The 22953-nt window shown below is 42.7% G+C and overlaps 1 protein-coding gene across 1 annotated transcript in view; it reads right to left on the bottom strand.

The window, feature by feature from the left end:
• Positions 1-22375, bottom strand: part of clcn6 (chloride channel 6) — a 28864-nt gene extending 6489 nt beyond the window's left edge. Inside the window, 19 exon segments of the mRNA XM_032519875.1 lie at positions 1-27; positions 605-711; positions 1549-1705; positions 2877-2991; positions 2994-3029; positions 4335-4464; positions 6541-6652; positions 7674-7840; positions 8907-9020; positions 11040-11172; positions 11263-11321; positions 11758-11818; positions 12688-12821; positions 14880-14986; positions 16230-16296; positions 16396-16461; positions 19057-19122; positions 20753-20809; positions 22129-22375. The exon segment at positions 1-27 is cut by the window's left edge and continues 160 nt beyond it. Of these exon segments, the coding sequence (XP_032375766.1) occupies positions 1-27; positions 605-711; positions 1549-1705; positions 2877-2991; positions 2994-3029; positions 4335-4464; positions 6541-6652; positions 7674-7840; positions 8907-9020; positions 11040-11172; positions 11263-11321; positions 11758-11818; positions 12688-12821; positions 14880-14986; positions 16230-16296; positions 16396-16461; positions 19057-19122; positions 20753-20809; positions 22129-22203 (1790 nt within the window). The 5' untranslated portion in view covers positions 22204-22375.
• Positions 22376-22953: the final 578 nt, after the last annotated feature.

Raw genomic sequence — 22953 nt, 5'->3', positions numbered from 1 at the left:
GGCTCCATGATGTCACTGGCTGTCAGCCTAGATGAGACGGGGGTGGGGGCGGGGTACACACAGATCACAGGAACGCACACAAATTTGACATCTTCATCCCTTTATAAGACTATTTTTTAGTTTTCACTTACACAACCTGACTAGTTTCACCGTATTTTTGGGAATTCATGGTCAATAACCCTCATTTATATAGAATTTTACCTAATATTAGAGTTAAAAAAAGCAGAAATTATGAATTATTGTGACTAATAGTGAAGATCAGAGGAATGAAAGTGATCAGTTGTATTTATAAAGAGCGTTGGAAGGAATCCAATCCATTTTTTTGGTGGTAATTTGGTTAAAAAGAAACTCATATTTCAGATATAGACATTTTTTAAAGGGGTCAATTTTCATAATATTGTATGAGGAGTTTTCTTATGCGGGGGTGCAAATGTTCGCCCAGAACCAGTTCCTTCTTGAGACTATTTAGCCGCCGTCGCCGCCCAGGACGACTGTGATTGGTTCGAAGAAATGCAAAACAGCCCAAAGCATTTATTCCTCCTATCCCAGAATGCATCTGTGGTGCAGCCAGACCTTCCTCTGCAGTGCTGTGGAGGTGTCTTACTTGTCCATCTCGGCCTCGGTCTCCCACTCCAGCAGCGGCACTCCCCTCAGCTCGATGTGGATGTCGTAGATCCCCTTGTTGAAGAAATCGCCGGTCCACTTGGCAACCTGATGATCCACACAACCGTTTATCACACAAACCCAACAGGAAACACATGACTGCATCTCTCTCTCACACACACACACACACACACACACACACACACACACACACACACACACACACACACACACACACACACACACACACACACACACCTGACATTAGAAACGCATCTCTTCACTTCTGGTGAATTTCATATAGGGACCTGAAATCACATTAACTCTCATGTTGTCCTACATGTTATCTCAATTGTTAGAAATTGAGATAAAGACAATATTTGTTAATAGATTATGAAGTTTGACGTCAGAATTTTTTTTAAAACCCCAAATAAGTCACGGGTCAATTTGACCCGGGGGATACGAGAGGGTCCCGAAGGTGAAGACAACACGAGGGTTAAAGGCCTAAAACAAACCGATTACAAAGAGACGCCAAAAGCCCACAGAGACCCAAGACCACCCCAAAGAATAACAAATGACCAAAAAGAGACAACATGACTACAATAAGAGACAAAATCCCACCAAGAGACACGATGTATGAGCAAATGGCTTTTTTTAAATTGAAAAAACGCATAAACCTTATCGCCAGATACGCACTCCTAAAACCTTCCACAAAGCTAGGGGAAAACACTGGTGACAAAACAGAATATGTCTCTCTAAATTAAAAACAAAACAGCACAGTGGTTGATGAAAAGGACCTGAGCATGTGTGTGTATTTCAGGCCTGTGTGTAGTCATTACTAACAAACAGAGTGTAAATAGTAATTTCCCCACTGGGGATCAATAGACAGTTTAAATAAAATAAATAATAGTAGAAAACGGTGAAACACAGAGCATGACAGCGTACCATTAGCGTGATCATGATGGGCAGCCCGTAGGTGATTTCATTGGTGGATTCGATGAGGATGACCGTCAGGCTGATGGTCATCCTGACGACGCCTCCGAGGAAGGCGGCTGCTCCGATGAGGGCGAAGGTCCCGGAGTAGATGTCCATTCCCAGTTTCCTAGCAACGGACAGACACAGTAATACCAACATTTAACTGGATCCACAGCCAAATGCTGGCTTCAGTGCATCCCTACTTATTAAATTAAAAAACAAACAAACAAACAAAAAAAACACTCCAATTGGTTATCATCCATGCACCAGAACATTTCAGGACAATGGACAGACATTTCTGGATGTGAAGAATCTTACAGACGGTTGTAGCGGCGAACCGGCTCGGCCGACCGTGTTGAACTGAAAGAGCAGCGTGAGCAGTGTAAAAAAATAAAAAAATAAAAACAATATCGGTGGTGCGGAACCACTAGAGCCCGACCGTTGTAGAGCGTCCTCTGGTGGACAGACTATGCAACGCCATCACTAACAGGGACGTTGTAGAGCGTCCTCTGGTGGACAGACTATGCAACGCCATCACTAACAGGGACGTTGTAGAGCGTCCTCTGGTGGACAGACTATGCAACGCCATCACTAACAGGGACGTTGTAGAGCGTCCTCTGGTGGACAGACTATGCAACGTCATCACTAACAGGGACGTTGTAGAGCGTCCTCTGGTGGACAGACTATGCAACGCCATCACTAACGGGGACGTTGTAGAGCGTCCTCTGGTGGACAGACTATGCAACGCCATCACTAACGGGGACGTTGTAGAGCGTCCTCTGGTGGACAGACTATGCAACGCCATCACTAACGGGACGTTGTAGAGCGTCCTCTGGTGGACAGACTATGCAACGCCACACTAACGGGGACGTTGTAGAGCGTCCTCTGGTGGACAGACTATGCAACGCCATCACTAACGGGACGTTGTAGAGCGTCCTCTGGTGGACAGACTATGCAACGCCATCACTAACGGGGACGTTGTAGAGCGTCCTCTGGTGGACAGACTATGCAACGCCATCACTAACAGGGACGTTGTAGAGCGTCCTCTGGTGGACAGACTATGCAACGCCATCACTAACAGGGACGTTGTGGAGCGTCCTCTGGTGGACAGACTATGCAACGCCATCACTAATAACATGGTTGACCGTCCGTTTTTTTTGTCATTATAAATGCAACTTGCGGAGCCTTGGCGCTAGGAACAGCAGACGTGGTGATGTCTTTTTTTGGCTCAAGCAGGGTAACCGTGGTAACCATAAACCGGGCTTTAATGTATGACATTAGGAAAACACGGTTCTTACACTTTGAGGATGTTGGCGACCAGACGTCCAAACGCCGCCCCACAGAGCAGCGAGGGGACGAAGAGACCACTGGGGACAGACAGACCGTAGGTCCAGCAGGCCAACAGGAAGTAGACAGGAAGAACACGGACAGCGTCACGGGACTGAAGGTACCTGACGGGAGGAACAGGAGGCAGGTTCAGGTTCAGGTCCAGTTTCAGGTCCAGGTTCCTTTCATTGGTAGCCGTAGGTAGTGACGGCCGAATGAAACTTCGTGGACCAGCGTCTTTATTTTCTGAGGCCACTAGATGGCGCTCTTTGTTCAACAATTGGTTGAGAATACACTGAATTGCTCTCAGGCCTTTCTCTTAAACCCCAGAGCGCCATCTAGGGGGCTCAGAACATAAAGACACTGGTCCACGAAGCTTCATTTGGCCATCCCTACCCGTGGGTAAACTAGGTTTACAGTCTAAGAGGCAGGACATCCTTAAAACTTAGTAGACCAGCACATAACATGCAACACACCAAACATTAAAACATGTAATAGAGACCGTAAAAAATGTAATAGAGACAGTAAAACATGACCGTAAAACATGTAATAGAGGCAGTAAAACATGCAATAGAGACAGTAAAACATGACCGTAAAACATGTAATAGAGGCAGTAAAACATGCAATAGAGACAGTAAAACATGTAATAGAGACCGTAATAGAGACAGTAAAACATGTAATAGAGACCGTAAAACATGTAATAGAGACAGTAAAACATGACCGTAAAACATGTAATAGAGACCGTAAAACATGTAATAGAGGCAGTAAAACATGACCATAAAACATGTAATGGAGACAGTAAAACATGTAATGGAGACAGTAAAACATGACCATAAAACATGTAATAGAGACCGTAAAACATGTAATAGAGACAGTAAAACATGTAATAGAGACCGTAAAACATGGATAAAAGGAATAAGACAATAGCACATGACCAAAGTGCGTGTGCGCTTTGTGGCAGTTTGATGTGGCTTGGGAAAGGGAAGTTCGGGGTTCCCAACTGGAGCTCCTGGCCCCGCGACCCAATACCGGATAAGAGGATGAAGATGGATGGATGGACAACATTTCCACCAAGATCGCACTAGATACATCAGCCAACGTGCCCCTGAGCAAGACATTTAACCCCTAGTTTCTCCAGGCGTGTGTGACCTCTGACATATTTATAGCAAATGTAAGTTGCTTTGGATTAAAGTGTCAGCTAAATGACATGTAGTGTAAATGCATATAAATATTTCTACCGTTTAACCATGAATTTAGGCTAACTATTTCTACCGTTTAAACTGTTACTTTTAGCTAACTATTTCGACCGATAACCATGAATTGAGGACGTTACAGTTCAGTGTCTTGCTCAGGGACACTTTGCACACGGCCGGAGGACAACCCCCCCCCCCCTCCCCACCTCCTCTGATGGTACGAGTGTGTGTGCTAACCTTCCTGGTGGAAGAGCTGATGGATGGCAGCCTCCTGCGGGTTGAAGAACAACGTGGCCATGTCGTTGTAGGTCTTGTTGGTGCAGAAGAACTGGCGAACGGTTGAGTTGATGTCCTCACTGGCGGACAGCTGGGGACAAAAACTCACATGCTGTAATCCTGTGAAAACCCCCACCATGTGATGACGGACTTCTTAATTTCTTAGCCTGGTTTTCTGTCATGTCTTGTGATTATTGTGTGGTGTTAGTTTTGGTCTTGTCTTGTATGGGTTCTGTTTCCTGTTTTATTGTGATAGTTGTTGTTTTCTGTGCCGTTGTCACTGCCCAATGTGAGGAGAGTGCAGATTTGAGTTGTGCATGCGTCACTTTGCGACAAGTAGCATACAAGATGCCAACAAGAGACTTCTGTAGTGTCAACACAGTTAAAATGGACCTACTTAACCACGTTGGCTCACTGCTAGCTTAGCTACAAGTTAGCATCAAACACAACGTAACAAGTAGCATATTAGCTGCTAATAAGGGATGTTCCAGAAGGAGGCGCTATTACATTGAGTTCTGAATCGGAGCATGTTATGCTGACAGGATGTTGGATGGAGTAGAGACCGAGGAAGTTATCGTCCAAAGGAATTGGGATGTTGTGAACATTAAGTTCTTCCTCAGAAGATGTAACATAGTGGATCCCAGAAACCTGAAGGATTCCACAGCAGACACGGGGGGGGGGGGGGGGGGGGGGGGGGGGGGGGAACTTCTGAAGACCACGATCATCTCCAGTTTTGAATGTGTTAAACGCAAGGTTGTTGTCCGTTGTGTAATCAGCGAACTTCAGGAGTTTAACAGATGGGTCTCCTGAGTTGCAGTGTGTCCCTCCCCAGTGTGAGTCAAGTGCAGATTTGAGTTGCGCATGCGTCACTTAGCGACAAGTAGCATACAAGATGCTAACGAGAGACTTCTGTGATGTTGACACAGTAAAAATGGACCTACTTAACCAAGTTGTTTCACTGCTGGTTAGCATCAAACACAACAAAGTCTGTCATTTGAATGGCGTTTAGAGCTAACGTTAGCATCAAACAATCATTGATAGCTACAACATTTTTGAAATGACTGCTATCTTAGCGACAAGTTAGCATCAAACAATCATAGATAGCTACATTTTTGAAACGACTGCTAGCTTAGCGACAAGTTAGCATCAAACAATCATAGATAGCTACAACATTTTTGAAATGACTGCTAGCTTAGCAACAAGTTAGCATCAAACAATCATAGATAGCTACAACATTTTTGAAATGACTGCTAGCTTAGCGACAACTTAGCATCAAACAATCATAGATAGCTACAACATTTTTGAAACGACTGCTAGCTTAGCGACAAGTTAGCATCAAACAATCATAGATAGCTACAACATTTTTGAAATGACTGCTAGCTTAGCGACAAGTTAGCATCAAACAATCATAGATAGCTACAACATTTTTGAAACGACTGCTAGCTTAGCGACAAGTTAGCATCAAACAATCATAGATAGCTACAACATTTTTGAAATGACTGCTAGCTTAGCGACAAGTTAGCATCAAACAATCATAGATAGCTACATTTTTGAAATGACTGCTAGCTTAGCGACAAGTTAGCATCAAACAATCATAGATAGCTACAACATTTTTGAAATGACTGCTAGCTTAGCGACAAGTTATCATCAAACAATCATAGATAGCTACAACATTTTTGAAATGAGTGCTAGCTTAGCGACAAGTTAGCATCAAACAATCATAGATAGCTACAACATTTTTGAAATGACTGCTAGCTTAGCGACAAGTTAGCATCAAACAATCATAGATAGCTACAACATTTTTGAAATGACTGCTAGCTTAGCGACAAGTTAGCATCAAACAATCATAGATAGCTACAACATTTTTGAAATGACTGCTAGCTTAGCGACAAGTTAGCATCAAACACTACAAAGGCTGACAGTTGAATGGTGTTTTGAGCTAACGTTAGCAATCAATCAATCACAGTTAGTTAGCTGCAAGGAAATTATTCCCATCTTCTGTTATTGTTTGTATTGAAAAAACTTTAATATTTCATGGATTTTACAAATTTCAGTACGACGGTTATGTCGTAAACCGTTTAAATCTGAGCATGCGCGACTCAAATCTGCACTCCACTCACATAGGGCAGTGACACCTGTAAAGATGGCGGATGGAGCCGATACGTACCGTGGTGTTGTGGGTTGTCGGCGAGGACAGGTCGCGGCACTCTCCCAACAGTATGGAAGCGGCGAATATCACCACTGTTGTCACCATGGCAACCAAGAGACTCTCGAGAACTCTGGAAAAAGGTCAGAAATCAGATTGACATTTGTAAATACACGCTATAAAGTAAATAAGTGTCTTGCAAAGGTTTACACAACAAGGCTGAAATTGATTAAAAAGAGGAATAAAAAAAAATGCCTTAATGCCTAAATTAAAAAAATGAGCAAGAATCCAACATTTTAAGGACACACATTTTCTTTGTAAAGAAATAAATGTTCTTTCTTAAAATACAGGGGCATAAGTATACACCCCCCTATGTTAAAATACAGGGGCCATAAGTATACACCCCCTATGTTAAAATACAGGGGCATAAGTATACACCCCCCTATGTTAAAATACAGGGGCATAAGTATACACCCCCCTATGTTAAAATACAGGGGCATAAGTATACACCCCCTATGTTAAAATACAGGGGCATAAGTATACACCCCCCTATGTTAAAATACAGGGGCATAAGTATACACCCCCCTATGTTAAAATACAGGGGCATAAGTATACAACCCCCTATGTTAAAACAGGGGCATAAGTATACACCCCCTATGTTAAAATACAGGGGGCATAAGTATACACCCCCCTATGTTAAAATACAGGGGCATAAGTATACACCCCCTATGTTAAAATACAGGGGCATAAGTATACACCCCCCTATGTTAAAATACAGGGGGCATAAGTATACACCCCTATGTTAAAATACAGGGGCATAAGTATACACCCCCCTATGTTAAAATACAGGGGCATAAGTATACACCCCCCTATGTTAAAATACAGGGGCATAAGTATACAACCCCCTATGTTAAAATACAGGGGCATAAGTATACACCCCCCTATGTTAAAATACAGGGGGCATAAGTATACACCCCCTATGTTAAAATACAGGGGCATAAGTATACACCCCCCTATGTTAAAATACAGGGGCATAAGTATACACCCCCCTATGTTAAAATACAGGGGCATAAGTATACACCCCCCTATGTTAAAATACAGGGGCATAAGTATACAGGATCATGTGACCCCTGTGTGATGACTGCAGCGATCACCTGATGAACTTGGCCTTGGGGTGGATGTGTCTGATGCGATACTTGGCCAGGCACTTGTTCATGCAGTTGAAGAGCGCCCCCAGCAGGCCACCCACCACCCCCATCAGGACGAAGAAGGCCAGGTCCACGGCGGTCCACAGGTGGCAGTTCTTATCTCCGTCTGAACACTGGTGAGACAGAGTGTTGGAAGGTCAAAGTCAAAGTTTATTTCTATAGCACATTTACAAACGGTCACTACTGCCCCAAAGTGCTGCACAAATATAGATAACAACATAAGAAAAAGCACAATAAATACCCGGAAAAAAAACCCATCTAAAACAGAATATGCCAAAAACAATAAAAAACAGACAACAGATAAAAAGCTTTTTGATCAAATCAATAACAAAATGGCACAGCTCAGCTTGTGTTAAAAGCCAGTGCAAAAAGATGAGTTTTTAAAAGTGATTTAAAACTGGAAGACAGTCACGGTACATGTCCACTGGCACGAGTCATTTCCACGCTCTCCATTCATTGTCTCTGTGAGCGGCCGGGCGATGCACGCTGCTAGCGGCGTGGCGACTCTCAAGAGAAGGGCCGTGGAGTTGCCCTGCTTCTAGTAGACGTTTTTCGGGAGTTTTCAAGAGGCGGCGAGTCGAGCTGGTTTGCGTAAAGTAGCCTGGACATCTTTATGCAAACCAGCTCGACTCGCCGCCTCTGAAAAACTCCCGAAAAACTTTTCAACTGGCCGTTCTAACGGTCTATCTAAAGTGAAAACAGGCTCAGCAGCTGCTGTCGGAGCCGTTTCATTGGTTGACCAGCGTGTGATGCTGACAGTGGAAAAGTTTCTTTAAATGTGGCCTAATTGGTTCAGCTGTGTTGTGCCCAGCAAGGTCACAGTTAAGGTTAAAAGAAGAGCAGTTATTTTGTTAAGTTTTGTTTACTTTAACCCTCATGTTGTCCCCATGTTGTCCTCATGTTGTCCTCATGTTGTCCTCATGTTGTCCTATATCAATGTTCTTTTTAGTTCCCCAAAATAACATGATTGATTCCACCCAACGCTCTTTGCCAAGTACAAATCTCTACTTTCATTCATTTTGGGGCGTCTTATTCAATTTTATAAGTCTTACCTACTGCACCTTTAAGTATTGACAATCACACGATTAATCGCGATTCAATACTTAAATCGATTGACAGTATTAAATGTATTTTGTACCAAACGCAGAGACAACCTCAGTGTGTAAATGTACTGGTTACCTTGAACTCCCCGAAGTTGAGCAGCCCGGGCAGCTGGAAGGAGCCCCACTTGTTAAAGTTGAGCCCAGAACGGAAGAAGTTGAGCGTGAAAGTGGCCGACATCGAACAGAAGAGCTAAAACAAAATGAAAGAGAAGAGCTGAGGAAGGGAGTGAATCATACTTCATGGTTAGTACTTGGTGCTATCAATGTATACTGTAAAGCGGGATCTATGGTCCTGGGCAGTCTACGACAGAGCTGTCGTAGACTGCGTGAGAGGCCTGAAGTTTTTTTTTTTTTTTTTTTTTTTTTTTTTTTAAATGACCCTGCCAAAATAATGCAATCCTCCGTTGGCTGCCACTCACATTGTGATTTAACAACAAGTGAACTATTCAGAAAGTGTTTTGAGTACCATGAAAAGCAATAAAATAATTAATAAACCAAGAGAGAAATAGGCTTATTGTTCATAGACTTTTATAGAATAGATTCTTTTGGGAGCCCGGGGGAGTCTCCCCTTTCGGACGTTAGAGAGAATACAGCTTAAGGAGTCTCCCCCCCTGGACGTTAGGGAGGGAAAGCAGCTTTAAGGAGTCTCCCTGTGGAGTTAGAGAGAAGGGAGCTTTAAGGAGTCTCCCCTGCTGGACGTTAGAGAGAATGCAGCTTAAGGAGTCTCCCCCATCTGGACGTTAGAGAGAATGCAGTTTTAAGGGTCTCCCCTGCGGGACGTTAGAGAGAAGCAGCTTTAAGGAGTCTCCCCTGCTGGACGTTAGAGAGAAGGCAGCCTTAAGGAGTCTCCCCCGTGGACGTTAGAGAGAATGCGCTTTAAGGAGTCTCCCCTGCGGACGTTAGAGGGAATGCAGCTTTAAGGAGTCCCCCTGCTGGACGTTAGAGAGAATGCAGCTTTAAGGAGTCTCCCCCATCTGGCGTTAGAGAGAGCAGCTTGTAAGGAGTCTCCCCTGCTGGACGTTAGAGAGAATGCAGCTTTAAGGAGTCTCCCCTGCTGGACGTTAGAGAGAAGCAGCTTTAAGGAGTCTCACCCTGCTGGACGTTAGAGAGAATGCAGCTTTAAGGAGTCTCCCCCTGCTGGACGTTAGAGAGAATGACGCTTTAAGGAGTCTCCCCTGCTGGACGTTAGAGAGAATGCAGCTTTAAGGAGTCTACCCCTGCTGGACGTTAGAGAGAATGCAGCTTTAAGGAGTTCCCCTGCTGGACGTTAGAGAGAATGCAGCTTTAAGGAGTCTCCCCTGCTGGGACGTTAGAGAGAATGCAGCTTTAAGGAGTCTCCCCCTGCTGGACGTTAGAGAGAATGCAGCTTTAAGGAGTCCCCCCTGCTGGACGTTAGAGAGAATGCAGCTTTAAGGAGTCTCCCCTGCTGGAGTTAGAGAGAAATGCAGCTTTAAGGAGTCTCCCCCATCTGGACGTTAGAGAGAATGCAGCTTTAAGGAGTCTCCCCCTGCTGGACGTTAGAGAGAATGCAGCTTTAAGGGTCTCCCCTGCTGGACGTTAGAGGAATGCAGCTTAAGGAACTTCAGCGTATTCAGACCCGGAAGCAAAGTCAATTACATTTTATAGTCTGTGGTTATTTCAGGGAAAATCCCTTATTTTCTTAATATTATAATAATAATATAATAATATCGTGTTGTCTTCATGTTCGGGCCCATCTCGTTTGCCCCGGGTCAAAATGACTTATGACTTATTTGGGGTTTTAAAAACAATTATGAAATAAAATTGTATCTCATAGTCTATTAACAAATATTGTCTTTATGTCAATTTCAAACAATTGAGATGTTTAAGGAATGCATCAGTCTCTACTAGCACACAATGAAAAAATGGAAGTGTGGTTTGTTTTTTGTCATAAGGTTATAATTCATGTTAAAAAAATCCACTATGGAAAAAACATAAGTGGTCATATCCAGAATAATTCATGAACTGAGTCAGGAACACATGTTTATCACAGAAAATAAGGTAAGGCCGTTGATTTGCAGATAGAAAAATGGAACTTGGACCATTTTTTTTCTTGTAAAAATTTGAAACGTGTCAATTTGACCCGAATACCATACAAGGGTTAGAGTAATATCCACTGATGGCTGCTGAGTCAGCAGAACCAACACAAACGTTGCCACCGTCTTGGTGCTTTTTAGCTTAGGTGACGTACCACTTTCCAGGTGAGGCCCTGGTTCCAGAAGGAGCAGCCCTCCTCCAGACTGAAGAGCGTGCCACCGATAGGAGCACCGAAGGCAGCCGCTACTCCAGCAGCAGCGCCCGCGGACACAAAGTCTCGCTTGTCCCTGAAAAAAACAGCACAGACACCCCGATGAGCTGTCCCCGATAACATCTGAACAGGGTTTTGTTGATGAGATTGTGAACTGCAGACGTACCTGTCGCTGCGGAAGTAGGGAAAATCAAATTTGATCCTTTTGAAAGTGATGCTCTGAAACTGATAAGAGGGGGAAAAACCATGTGATGAGCACAATTAGGGTAAATTATTATTATTTTCCCCACACGTTCACACATTTGTTTTCCCCCATACATTGCTGTCTAAGTGACCAATGGGAACAACAGTCTTTGAAATTGGTCCAGTATTGAGCGAGAACGTTGTGACCTGTAAGCTGGGAACTGATGCTGCAATGTAATCCTGTGGAGCAAATGTGCATCATCAATTTCCTTCCTGTTCCACTAAAAGTTCTGTTTCAAATGTCTTAAGTGACTCAAATCTGAACAAATGTCAAATAAAGTGACAAAAATATCAAAGTGACAAAGTGCCCCCCCCCCCCCCCAAAAAAAGCATAAAAAAGCTATAAAAGCATACGCAGTGTGAACTGAGTCGCATTGATCAATGTTTGTTGTTGTGTTTAGGATGTGTGGCGGTGTACCTGAGGAAGACCAGCTCCCACTATGGCTCCACTGTGTATCATCGGACCTTCTTTCCCCACACAACCGAACCTCAAGGACACAGCCCAGTCAGAAAAAGTCCTAGACAGTCAGACAGTCAGACAAACAGTCAGACAGTCAGACAGTCAGACAAACAGTCAGACAGTCAGACCGGGGCGTGGGGGTTAGTTTAATTCCAAAGGCCAAGGGCACTTTATCAGGATGCATATATCCTGATCCAAAAATAACTGGTCTTTAAATAATATTCTGCCTCTAGGGGTTTTTAAAACATAGGGGGGTGTATACTTATGCCCCCTGTTTTTTAAACCCTAGGGGGGGTTACTTTGACCCTGTATTTTAACATGGGGGGTGTATACTTATGCCCCCGTATTTTAACATAGGGGGGTGTATACTTATGTCCCCTGTATTTAACATAGGGGTGTATACTTATGCCCCTGAAATTTTAAACATAGGGGGTTATCTTATGTCCCTGTATTTTAACATGGGGGGTGTATCCCTTAGCCCCTGTATTTTAACATAGGGGGTGGTATGTTGTGCCCCCTGTATTTTAAGGCAAAACATTTATTTATTTACAATACATTATTCATTCATAAAGAAAATTGGCGTGGCTTCCATACAACATACATCCATGCATTCATGTTATTTTGGGGATATTTGGTTCAAAGAAACCCGTTATTCTAATATAAAAATTGGTCAAATTGGACCTGAGGACAACACAAGGGTTAAAGGGGACAACGTGCGTCAAAAAACCCGCAGAGAAATGGTTTTTACGAATCTTTCCCACACATTTACAAATAAATTGACAATTAAAAAGTCCTGCTTTCAAAATCCTTCAATAGTACACACGTATTATCAGGTGTGTGTAGTTAAAGTATCAGAAGTTTAAGTAATTAAAGTATTATACATATTATACCTTACCTCCAGCCACACTGAACAGGACTCCGGCGGCTTTGCAGAGAAACGTTCGCAGCCGGACGATCCCGGGAATCTTCACTCCGTTTAGGTAACTTTTGATTTCTGGGATCCCCGAACCTGCAGCGACCGGCTGTAACGGGACACCCGAACACAGCATGAAGGCGTTAAACATCACTCTACAGCACGGGGTCTCGAACGCATCACTCTACAGCACGGGGTCTCGAACGCATCACTCTACAGCACGGGTCTCGAACCGCATCACTACAAACACGGGGTCTCGAACGCATCACTCTACAGCACGGGGTCTCGAACGCATCACTCTACAGCACGGGGCCTGGAACGCATCACTCTACAGCACGGGGTCTCGAACGCATCACTCTACAGCACGGGGTCTCGAACGCATCACTCTACAGCACGGGGTCTCGAACGCATCACTCTACAGCACGGGGTCTCGAACGCATCACTCTACAGCACAGGGCTTTTGAACGCATCACTCTGCAGCACGGGGTCTCGAACGCATCACTCTACAGCACGGGTCTCGAACGCATCACTCTACAGCACGGGGTCTCGAACGCATCACTCTACAGCACGGGGCCTCGAACGCATCACTCTACAGCACGGGGTCTCGAACGCATCACTCTACAGCACGGGGTCACGAACGCATCGCTCTCCAGCACAGGGCCTGGAACGCATCACTCTACAACACAGGGCTTTCGAACGCATCACTCTGCAGCACGGGGTCTCGAACGCATCACTCTACACCACGGGGTCTCGAACGCATCGCTCTACAGCACATAGCCTGGAACGCATCACTCTACCGCACAGGGCCTGGAACGCATCACTCTACAGCACAGGGTCTCGAACACATCACTCTACAGCACGAAGTCTCAAACGCATCATTCAGCAGCACGGGGTATCGAACGCATCACTCTACAGCACGGGGTCTCAAACATATCACTCTACAGCACAGAGTCTCAAACATATCACTCTACAGCACGGGGTCTCGAACGCATCACTATGCAGCACGAGTTCTCAAACATATCACTCTACAGCACAGGGTCTCGAACACATCACTCTACAGCACGAAGTCTCAAACGCATCATTCAGCAGCACGGGGTATCGAACGCATCACTCTACAGCACGGGGTCTCAAACATATCACTCTACAGCACGGGGTCTCGAACGCATCACTATGCAGCACGGGGTCTCGAACACATCACTCTACAGCACAGAGTCTCAAACATATCACTCTACAGCACGGGGTCTCGAACGCATCACTATGCAGCACGGGGTCTCGAACACATCACTCTACAGCACAGAGTCTCAAACATATCACTCTACAGCACGAGTTCTCAAATGCATCACCCTACAGCACGAGTTCTCAAACGCATCACTCTACAGCCCAAGTTCTCAAACGCATCACCCTACAGCACGAGTTCTCAAACGCATCACTCTACAGCACGAGTTCTCAAACGCATCACTCTACAGCACAGGGTCTCGAACACATCACTCTACAGCACGAGTCCTCAACGCATCATTCAGCAGCACGGGGTATCGAACGCATACTCTACAGCCACGGGTCTCAAACATATCACTCTACAGCACGGGTCTCGAACGCATCACTATGCAGCACGGGTCTCGACACTCACTCTACAGCACAGAGTCTCAAACATATCACTCTACAGCACGGGGTCTCGAACGCATCACTATGCAGCACGGGGTCTCGAACACATCACTCTACAGCACAGAGTCTCAAACATATCACTCTACAGCACGAGTTCTCAAATGCATCACCCTACAGCACGAGTTCTCAAACGCATCACTCTACAGCCCAAGTTCTCAAACGCATCACCCTACAGCACGAGTTCTCAAACGCATCACTCTACAGCACGAGTTCTCAAACGCATCACTCTACAGCACGAGTTCTCAAACGCATCACCCTACAGCACAAGTTCTCAAACGCATCACTCTACAGCACGAGTTCTCAAACGCATCACCCTACAGCCCAAGTTCCAACAAGGCATTAAGATCAATTTCCCCGAAAAAATTGTATTCCTCTTTTTAGCGCGGGTGTCCCGGGACGCGTTCTCCGTCTCAGTGTCTTGTTTGTAACCGTTTGTATTTCTTAAATATATGAAAAATGAAAAAATTTAACCACAAAAAAAAACCCGTTAGTAAACCAGTCTTACCTCGATGAGGACGAGCACGCTGGCGATGAAGACGAAGGTCATGTTGAAGGACAGGAGCTCCAGCAGGGACAGGGGGAGACAGCCTTGGTCGCTGCACTTCTCTATAGCTGGAGGACGAGTTAAGGAAGAACAAGACCTCGACCCGGAGGAGGACCACGTCTCTTCAGATTGTTTTACATAAAACATTAGACTTCTCTTTATTAATTCTTTTGGGATGACTCCTGCAAGGAAACTGAAATTTCCAGCATCTCTCAATACAGTATAGAGAGAAAAAGTAGGCCGCTGGTCTTGCCAGATCTGGCTTCTGGTCTGGACCGAGTCCAGGTGTCTTCATTATGTTGATAAGGGAAAGGAAAACCCAAAATGATTGTCTTGATACTGTCATGCATAAGACCTTTATTAATGTCCTGGACAAGGTCTGGACTCGGACTCTAACCTTTTGGACTTGGTCTTGTCTTGGACTAGACTAGTCCTGGTCTTGGACTCAAACCTTTTTGGACTCGGTCTTGCTTGGACTAGACTAGTCCTGGTCTTGGACTCAAACCTTTTTGGACTCGGTCTTGCTTGGACTCAACAAATCCTGGTCTTGGACTCAAACCTTTTGGGACTCGGTCTTGTCTTGGACTCAAACTTTTGGACTTGGTCTTGTCTTGGACTAGACTAGTCCTGGTCTTGGACTCAAACCTTTTTGGACTCGGTCTTGCTTGGACTAGACTAGTCCTGGTCTTGGACTCAAACCTTTTTGGACTGGGTCTTGTCTTGGACTCAAACCTTTTTGGACTGGGTCTTGTCTTGGACTAGAACCTTTTTGGACTGGGTCTTGTCTTGGACTCTAACCTCTTTGGACTCTGTCTCAACTAGTCCTGGTCTTGGACTTGTCTTGGACTCGACTAGTCCTGGTCTTGGACTCAAACCTTTTTGGACTGGGTCTTGTCTTGGACTCAAACCTTTTTGGACTGGGTCTTGTCTTGGACTAGAACCTTTTTGGACTGGGTCTTGTCTTGGACTTTAACCTCTTTGGACTCTGTCTCAACTAGTCCTGGTCTTGGACTTGTCTTGGACTCGACTAGTCCTGGTCTTGGACTCAAACCTTTTTGGACTGGGTCTTGTCTTGGACTAGAACCTTTTTGGACTGGGTCTTGTCTTGGACTTTAACCTCTTTGGACTCTGTCTCAACTAGTCCTGGTCTTGGACTTGTCTTGGACTCGACTAAGGTGGTCTTGACTACGGCCCTGGGAAATACACACATTGACTTTAATGGAAACCTAATGACTCTCCGGAGCGGATCCGCATCCTGTGGGATTTGGGGGGTCTGTTGTAGACCACGCAGACAGGCGTGGTGAAGGATACAGTTGCCCACCAGAGTGAACTTGATTTTGCTGAAGAGGCGCACGAAGAAATCCACAAACAGCCCGACCTGCAAGAGAGACAGTGAAGGCAGCGTTTTCCACGGTGATCGACACACGTTTTGAATAATTCTGGCAAAGAAAAACAAGAAATCCCAAAACGCACTCACCATCCCCACGGCGACCCCGATGGCGAACATCATCACCCACCGCGCCGCCTCGTACCGCTGGCTCTTCTATTACAAAGGGATGAAAACGGTTTTATTAGCGTCGCACGCAGAGGTGGGTAGTAACGAGTTACATTTACTCCGTTACATTTACTTGAGTAAGTTTTTGAAACAATGGTACTTCTAGGAGTAGTTTTAAATCACTATACTTTTACTTTTACTTGAGTAGATTAGTGAAGAAGAAACTGTACTCTTACTCCGCTACATCAGGCTACAATGAGCTCGTTACTCGTTACTACGCGTCATTGTTTTTACCCCCGCGTACGTCTCATGTTGTTTTATTTTGACAGAGAGTCTTCCGCTGAACGTGACTGTGCTTAACCAATCACACGTCGTTGTGCAGTCACGTGACCGTACTCGTTTCAGCAGCGGGACCATAGACCGTTAATATGGGACAGGTTAGCTTTACACTCGTAGCAAAGCAAAGAAACAGCAGCTACGTTTTGCGGTGTGTTCAGGGTCTACCAAAACAAACGGACATGTCAGCGTTCAACAACTCAACATCTAACCTGAGGAGACGTAGCGGTGGTTGTAGTTTTTGCTGTGGAGAGGTGGATGTTTGTCTTTTAGTCACATACAGTATGTTTTACACATGCAGTATCCATCCAAATTTGATGTGACAAGTCTCTCAAGTAAGCTATTTTGTAATTAATAATTTATTTTATTGATTGGATGAACTATAATTTGCCTAAAGATAATTATTTTGTATCTTTGTCGGTCTGGTTGATGCTTGTGTTAAGAAATAAATCAGACGTTACTCAACAGTTACTCACTACTTGAGTAGTTTTTTCGTCAAGTACTTTTTTACTTTAACTCAAGTAATTATTTGGACGACTACTTTTACTTTTACTTGAGTCATATTATTCTGAAGTAACAGTACTTTTACTTGAGTACAATTTTTGGCTACTCTACCCACCTCTGGTCGCGCGACACATCGCTCTTTAATACGTCATCGCGGTTTCAACAAGACAAGCGACCGTTGTAACTGTCTGAGGGACAGTGCTATGGAGACTTACACGTCAGTTCATATTGTTTGATTATTCCATTAGTGTGTGAATTCATACGGTAATTAAAAACCTTAAAAGTGTATATTAAATACGTTTAAAAATTTGACGTTTGATTTAAAATTGCACTAAAATATTTCCCATTGAAAATATATTTTGTTTACATTTTGTTCTTTTATTACAGATGCAAGATTTTTATGTTGAAGTCTAAAAGGTCAAGTGACCAGAGTTTAGTGAAGGCCACGCCTGTTGCATTGTGGGTAAAAAAAGGTCTCCAGAGAGCATCAACGTGGCCGCAGAGGAGACGTCGCACGGTCCAAGAGGCGCACGCGGTAATTGTGCTTTTGTATTTCAGCCTTGTTATATTTGTTTAATATTTGTCGTGATTTCTTTGTATTTAATGCACTTTCCGCGCTGTTGTGACGCTAACATCGCGGGGCCCGTCTAATTAAGGGAACATGTTTGAGAGACTGTAAAATGACTGAAAGAAGTATATGTTTGACTCATTGTATTTTATGTGTTTATTTTCTTTGTAGTTATAAATGTTGAAAGGACATCTGTGTGATGCGTGGCCGTGCTCAACCGGACCAGTGGAATTATAAACGTGTACATCTTACTTGTTGTATTGTATTGTTATCGTTATATTTGTTGTGATTTCTTTGTATTCAATGCACTTTCCACACTGTTGTGACGCTAACATTATGGGGCCCGTCTAATTAAGGAAACCTGTTTAAGAGACTGTATTCAACTGAACCCGTGGAGTTATAAATGTGAAAGATATTAAGAGATTTTTATGTGGTAGTTTAGAGAAAATATTAGAAGAAAACTGCACTTTAAAATGCAACACAATGCTTTTTATTTATACTATAAATATATATATATATATACATACACACACACACACACACACACACACACACACACACACACACACACACATATACATATTTCTCTCATGTGTTGTCTTCCTGTCAAAATTGAAAATCAACACTTGTTGAGGCTTTTTATCAATGTTGTTTTCTTACGTTTTTTTCAACACTTATGGTGCTTTTTAAATGTTTTGTCATTTTTTTTCCAACACAAACTTATTAACTTTAGTTTTACAGTTATTTTTGGAATTTATGGTCAATAAACCTCATTTACAGGAAATTATACCTAATGTTTGAGTTAGAAAAGCAGAAATTAGGAATTATTGAGACTAAAGTTAAAGGAATGGATGTTGATGATAATCACAGACTGGAATATGTCAACTTTTACTCAATACTATTTCAACAACACTTCACTTTGTTTTACAATGCTATAAAATAGAATAAGACCCAAAATTAATGAAAGTAGAGATTTGTACTTGGCAAAGAGCGTTGGAATCAATCATGTTATTTTGGGGAATTAAAAACAACATTGATATAGGACAACGGGTCATTTAATAACATCAGGTATAATTTTTCAATAATTTCATTGACCATAAATTCCTGAAATAACTGTAAAACTGAAGTTAATAAGTTAGTGTTACGTAGTGTTGAGAACATCAAAAAAAGATTAAAAAGCATCAACAAAAGTGTTTATTTTTGTTTTTAAGTGTAATTGTTATTTTCAGGCTCACCTTGCTGTCCATCCCCTCCAGGACCTCCATGTAGGGCTCACTGATGCAGCGGTCGTAGTCCAGGCTCTGGTTCACAGCAAAAACAACAAGGACTGGGTCAGTATTACCCGGGGCCAGGGTACAAAACCTCTTCTCAAAATATTCACACTTTTTTGCAAAATATTCCAATTTTGTTTTTAAATATTCCAATTTTTTCTCAAAATGTTCGGACTTTTTTTCTCCAAATATTCTGACTTTTCTCAAAATTTTCCGACTTTTTCAAAATATTCCAACTTTTTTTCAAAATATTCTGACTTCTCAACATTTTCTGACTTTTTTCTCAAAATATTCCGGCTTTTTTTTTACAAAATATTCCAACTTTTTCTCAAACTTTTCTGACTTTTTTTCTCAAAATATCCCGATTTTTTTTTTCAAAATATTCCAACTTTTTCCAAATATTCCAACTTCAACATTTTCTGATTTTTTTCTCAAAATATTCCAACTTCTGTTTTTTTTAATTTTCAGATTTTTATTTCTCAAAATATCCCGATTTTTCCCCCAAAATATTCCAACTTTTTCCCAAAATTTTCTGACTTTTTTTCCAAAATATTCAAATTTTTTTTTAAATATTCCAACTGTTTCTCAAAATATTCTAACTTTTTTTATAGATCTATTTTTTAATATCGGCCAATATCAGGCATTTCCCAAACTATCGGTATCTGCATTTATAATTACCAATAAAAGTTTTTTTTTTAAATATTCATTCATCATAAAATGAATCGGAGTTGGAAAATTTTGAAAAAAAAGTCTGAATAATATTGATCAAAACTTGGAATATTTTGAAAGAAAAAAACGGGATTATTTTGAGAAAAAAGTCGGAAAAATATTGAGAAATAAAATTTGATTAGTTTGAGAAAAAAAAGTCGGAATATTTTGAGAAAAATGTTCGGAAATATTTGGAAAGAAATGGAATATTTTGGAAAGAAAAGGAATATTTTTAGAAAAAGTTGGAATATTTTGGGGGAAAAAGTTGGGAAAATTTGAGAAAAAAATTGTCTTATTTTGAAAAAAATTTTATTATTTCGAGAGAAAAAAAGTCAGAATATTTTGAGAAAAATAATTGGAAAATATTGACAAAAAATTTGAGAAAAAGTAAAAAATAAAAATCTGAATATTCTGAGACATACACATTAATATACTATTAGTGACCTTAAGCTTTTAACAAGCTTGATCCCTTTGCAATGTTTTGGTTTTGGTAAAGAACTCATAAGTGTGTTATTATTCGATGGCGCTGTGGAAGATAAATCTGGTATTTGAACACATAAAATAGACCTTACTTGAACACCATTGACTCCCTTGCAATCCCATTGTTAGACCATGAGTTTCCACATGACTTCCATGACTCATTATAAGACTTCCATTGACATCCATTGACTTCCATTGACTCCCATTGACTTCCACTGACTTCCACTGACTTCCATTGACTCCCATTGACTTCCACTGACTCCCATTGACTCCCATTGATTTCCACTGACTCCCATTGACTCCCATTGACTCCCATTGACTCCCATTGACTCCCACTGACTTCCACTGACTCCCATTGACTTCCATTGACTCCCACTGACTTCCACTGGCTCTCCTCTGTACCGGGGGCAGCATGAAGCCATCAACACAACTACAGAGATCTCTCTCCTTATGATGTCTACAGGTTTCTCACCTCATAGTCTTTCCTGGGTAGAATCTCATCTTCTTCCACTTGGATCTCCCTGATCGCCTAAGAAACATAATAGAACTTAAAATACACAGTTACCGTAGGACACATCCGCACGGCAGGGGCGATTACTGGAAATTAAGCCAGCGAATGCCAGGTGAGTCATCTTTGCGATAAGGTAACACAGACGTCGTCTGGTAGTTTCTCTTACCACTGATGTCCGCATGATCTTGTGAGTACTAAAACGAACGTCGTCCTGTACTGGATTCTGTATTGAATGTTGAAATGTGCAAAACACAAAACACAACACGACACAACTGAGCGCAGAGACGGAAAGACATGACACCAACCTCCGTACGGATTCGGAAGCACATACACACCACACACACACAACACAACACGACACACACACACACACAAGACAGACAGACAGACACACACACACACACCACAGACAGAGACACACACACAGACGACACACACACACCACACACCCAACACACACACCACACCAACACAGAAGACAACACACACAGAGAAGACAGACACACACACACACACAACACACACCACAACAGACAGAAAGACAACACACACACACACACACAAAGACACACCACCACACACAACACACACAGACAGACAGACACACACAGACAGACAACAGACAACACACAACACACACACAACACACACAACACACACACACACAACACACACACACACACACACAGACAGACCAGACAGACACACACACTCCCTCTCTCACACACAGACACACACACACACTCTCTCGCTCTCTTCCCCCATCAACAACAGCCCTGTGTCTCCGTGGACTCCTCGGATTCTTCTAACAAACCCAATCGGAGTTGGATGGAAGATGACTGTTAACAGGGTGACCAAACTAAGAAGTTATAATTAGTAATTAGTGTAATTATGGTGCAACATGTATGCCGAACTGAAGCAGGGGTTCTGATGAGCCACACGAAGTCTAAATTATGTCAATGAGGGTTAAGTAGCTTGATTAAAAAGAGAGGAAGTCCTTAAATGCATGAGTTTTTAAACGGAGTTTGGTCCGACGGGGGGGGATTTCTCTCCACGTGCATGAGTTAAAAAGCAAAACATGTTTCCCTGAAGCAACGATGCAGAGTAAGAAGAATAACTGCAGACTTCAGCCTGGGTGTCGGTTTGTACTGGGATGGATATAAAGATCAGTGTGTATATAATAAAGCTCCGAGACCGTGAACGCACCGAGCAGCAGGGTGGAGCTAGCCTGCCCGAACAGGGCAGATAGTCGCGAGGAACCCCTGCAGGGCAAATGTCGGATTATTAAAATGATCTACACGTCCTAGTTTTCTCCTATTTTCTTTATGTTTCCTCACCAGTTCCTCCGGGGTCCGCGTCTCTCCGTCTCTGCAGCAACACTGGCAACAAAAACAGTTCCCACAACACGCCATCTTCGTTGTTGTGTCATGCTGCGTTCACGGCACGTCATTAAAGCGTCGGGTTTTTCCGTTTCTTTTTTATTTAATTTTTTAATTGAGCGTCAATAATAATACAAAGCATCTACAACGGGACAGCAGAATGACATACCCCCCCCTTCTGATTTATATTGTCATAACTTAACACTCCAGTTTAGTTACTAGTTACTTTAGTTACTAGTTACTTTAGTTACTCCACTGCATTCACCTGACAGCTTTAGTTATCTTAGTTACTAGTTACTTTAGTCACTAGTTACTTTAGTTACTCCACTACATTCATCTGACAGCTTTAGTTACTAGTTACTTTAGTTACTAGTTACTTTAGTTACTCCTCTACATTCACGTGACAGCTTTAGTTACTCGTTACTTTAGTTACTAGTCACTAGTTACTTTAGTTACTCCACTACATTCATCTGACAGCTTTAGTTACTAGTTACTTTAGTTACTAGCTACTTTAGTTACTCCACTACATTCATCTGACAGCTTTAGTTACTAGTTACTTTAGTTACTCCTCTACATTCATCTGACAGCTTTAGTTACTAGTTACTTTAGTTACTCCACTACAGTCATCCGACAGCTTTAGTTACTAGTTACTTTAGTTACTCCACTACATTCATGTGACAGCTTTAGTTACTAGTTACTTTAGTTACTAGTTACTTTAGTTACTCCACTACATTCATCTGACAGCTTTAGTTACTAGTTACTTTAGCTACTAGTTACTTTAGT

The sequence above is a fragment of the Etheostoma spectabile genome, chromosome 7 (genome assembly GCF_008692095.1).
Source record: "Etheostoma spectabile isolate EspeVRDwgs_2016 chromosome 7, UIUC_Espe_1.0, whole genome shotgun sequence".
Taxonomy (NCBI): Eukaryota; Metazoa; Chordata; class Actinopteri; order Perciformes; family Percidae; genus Etheostoma; species Etheostoma spectabile.
The sequence above is the reverse complement of the archived record's forward strand: the minus strand, read 5'-3'. Positions and strand labels throughout refer to the sequence as shown.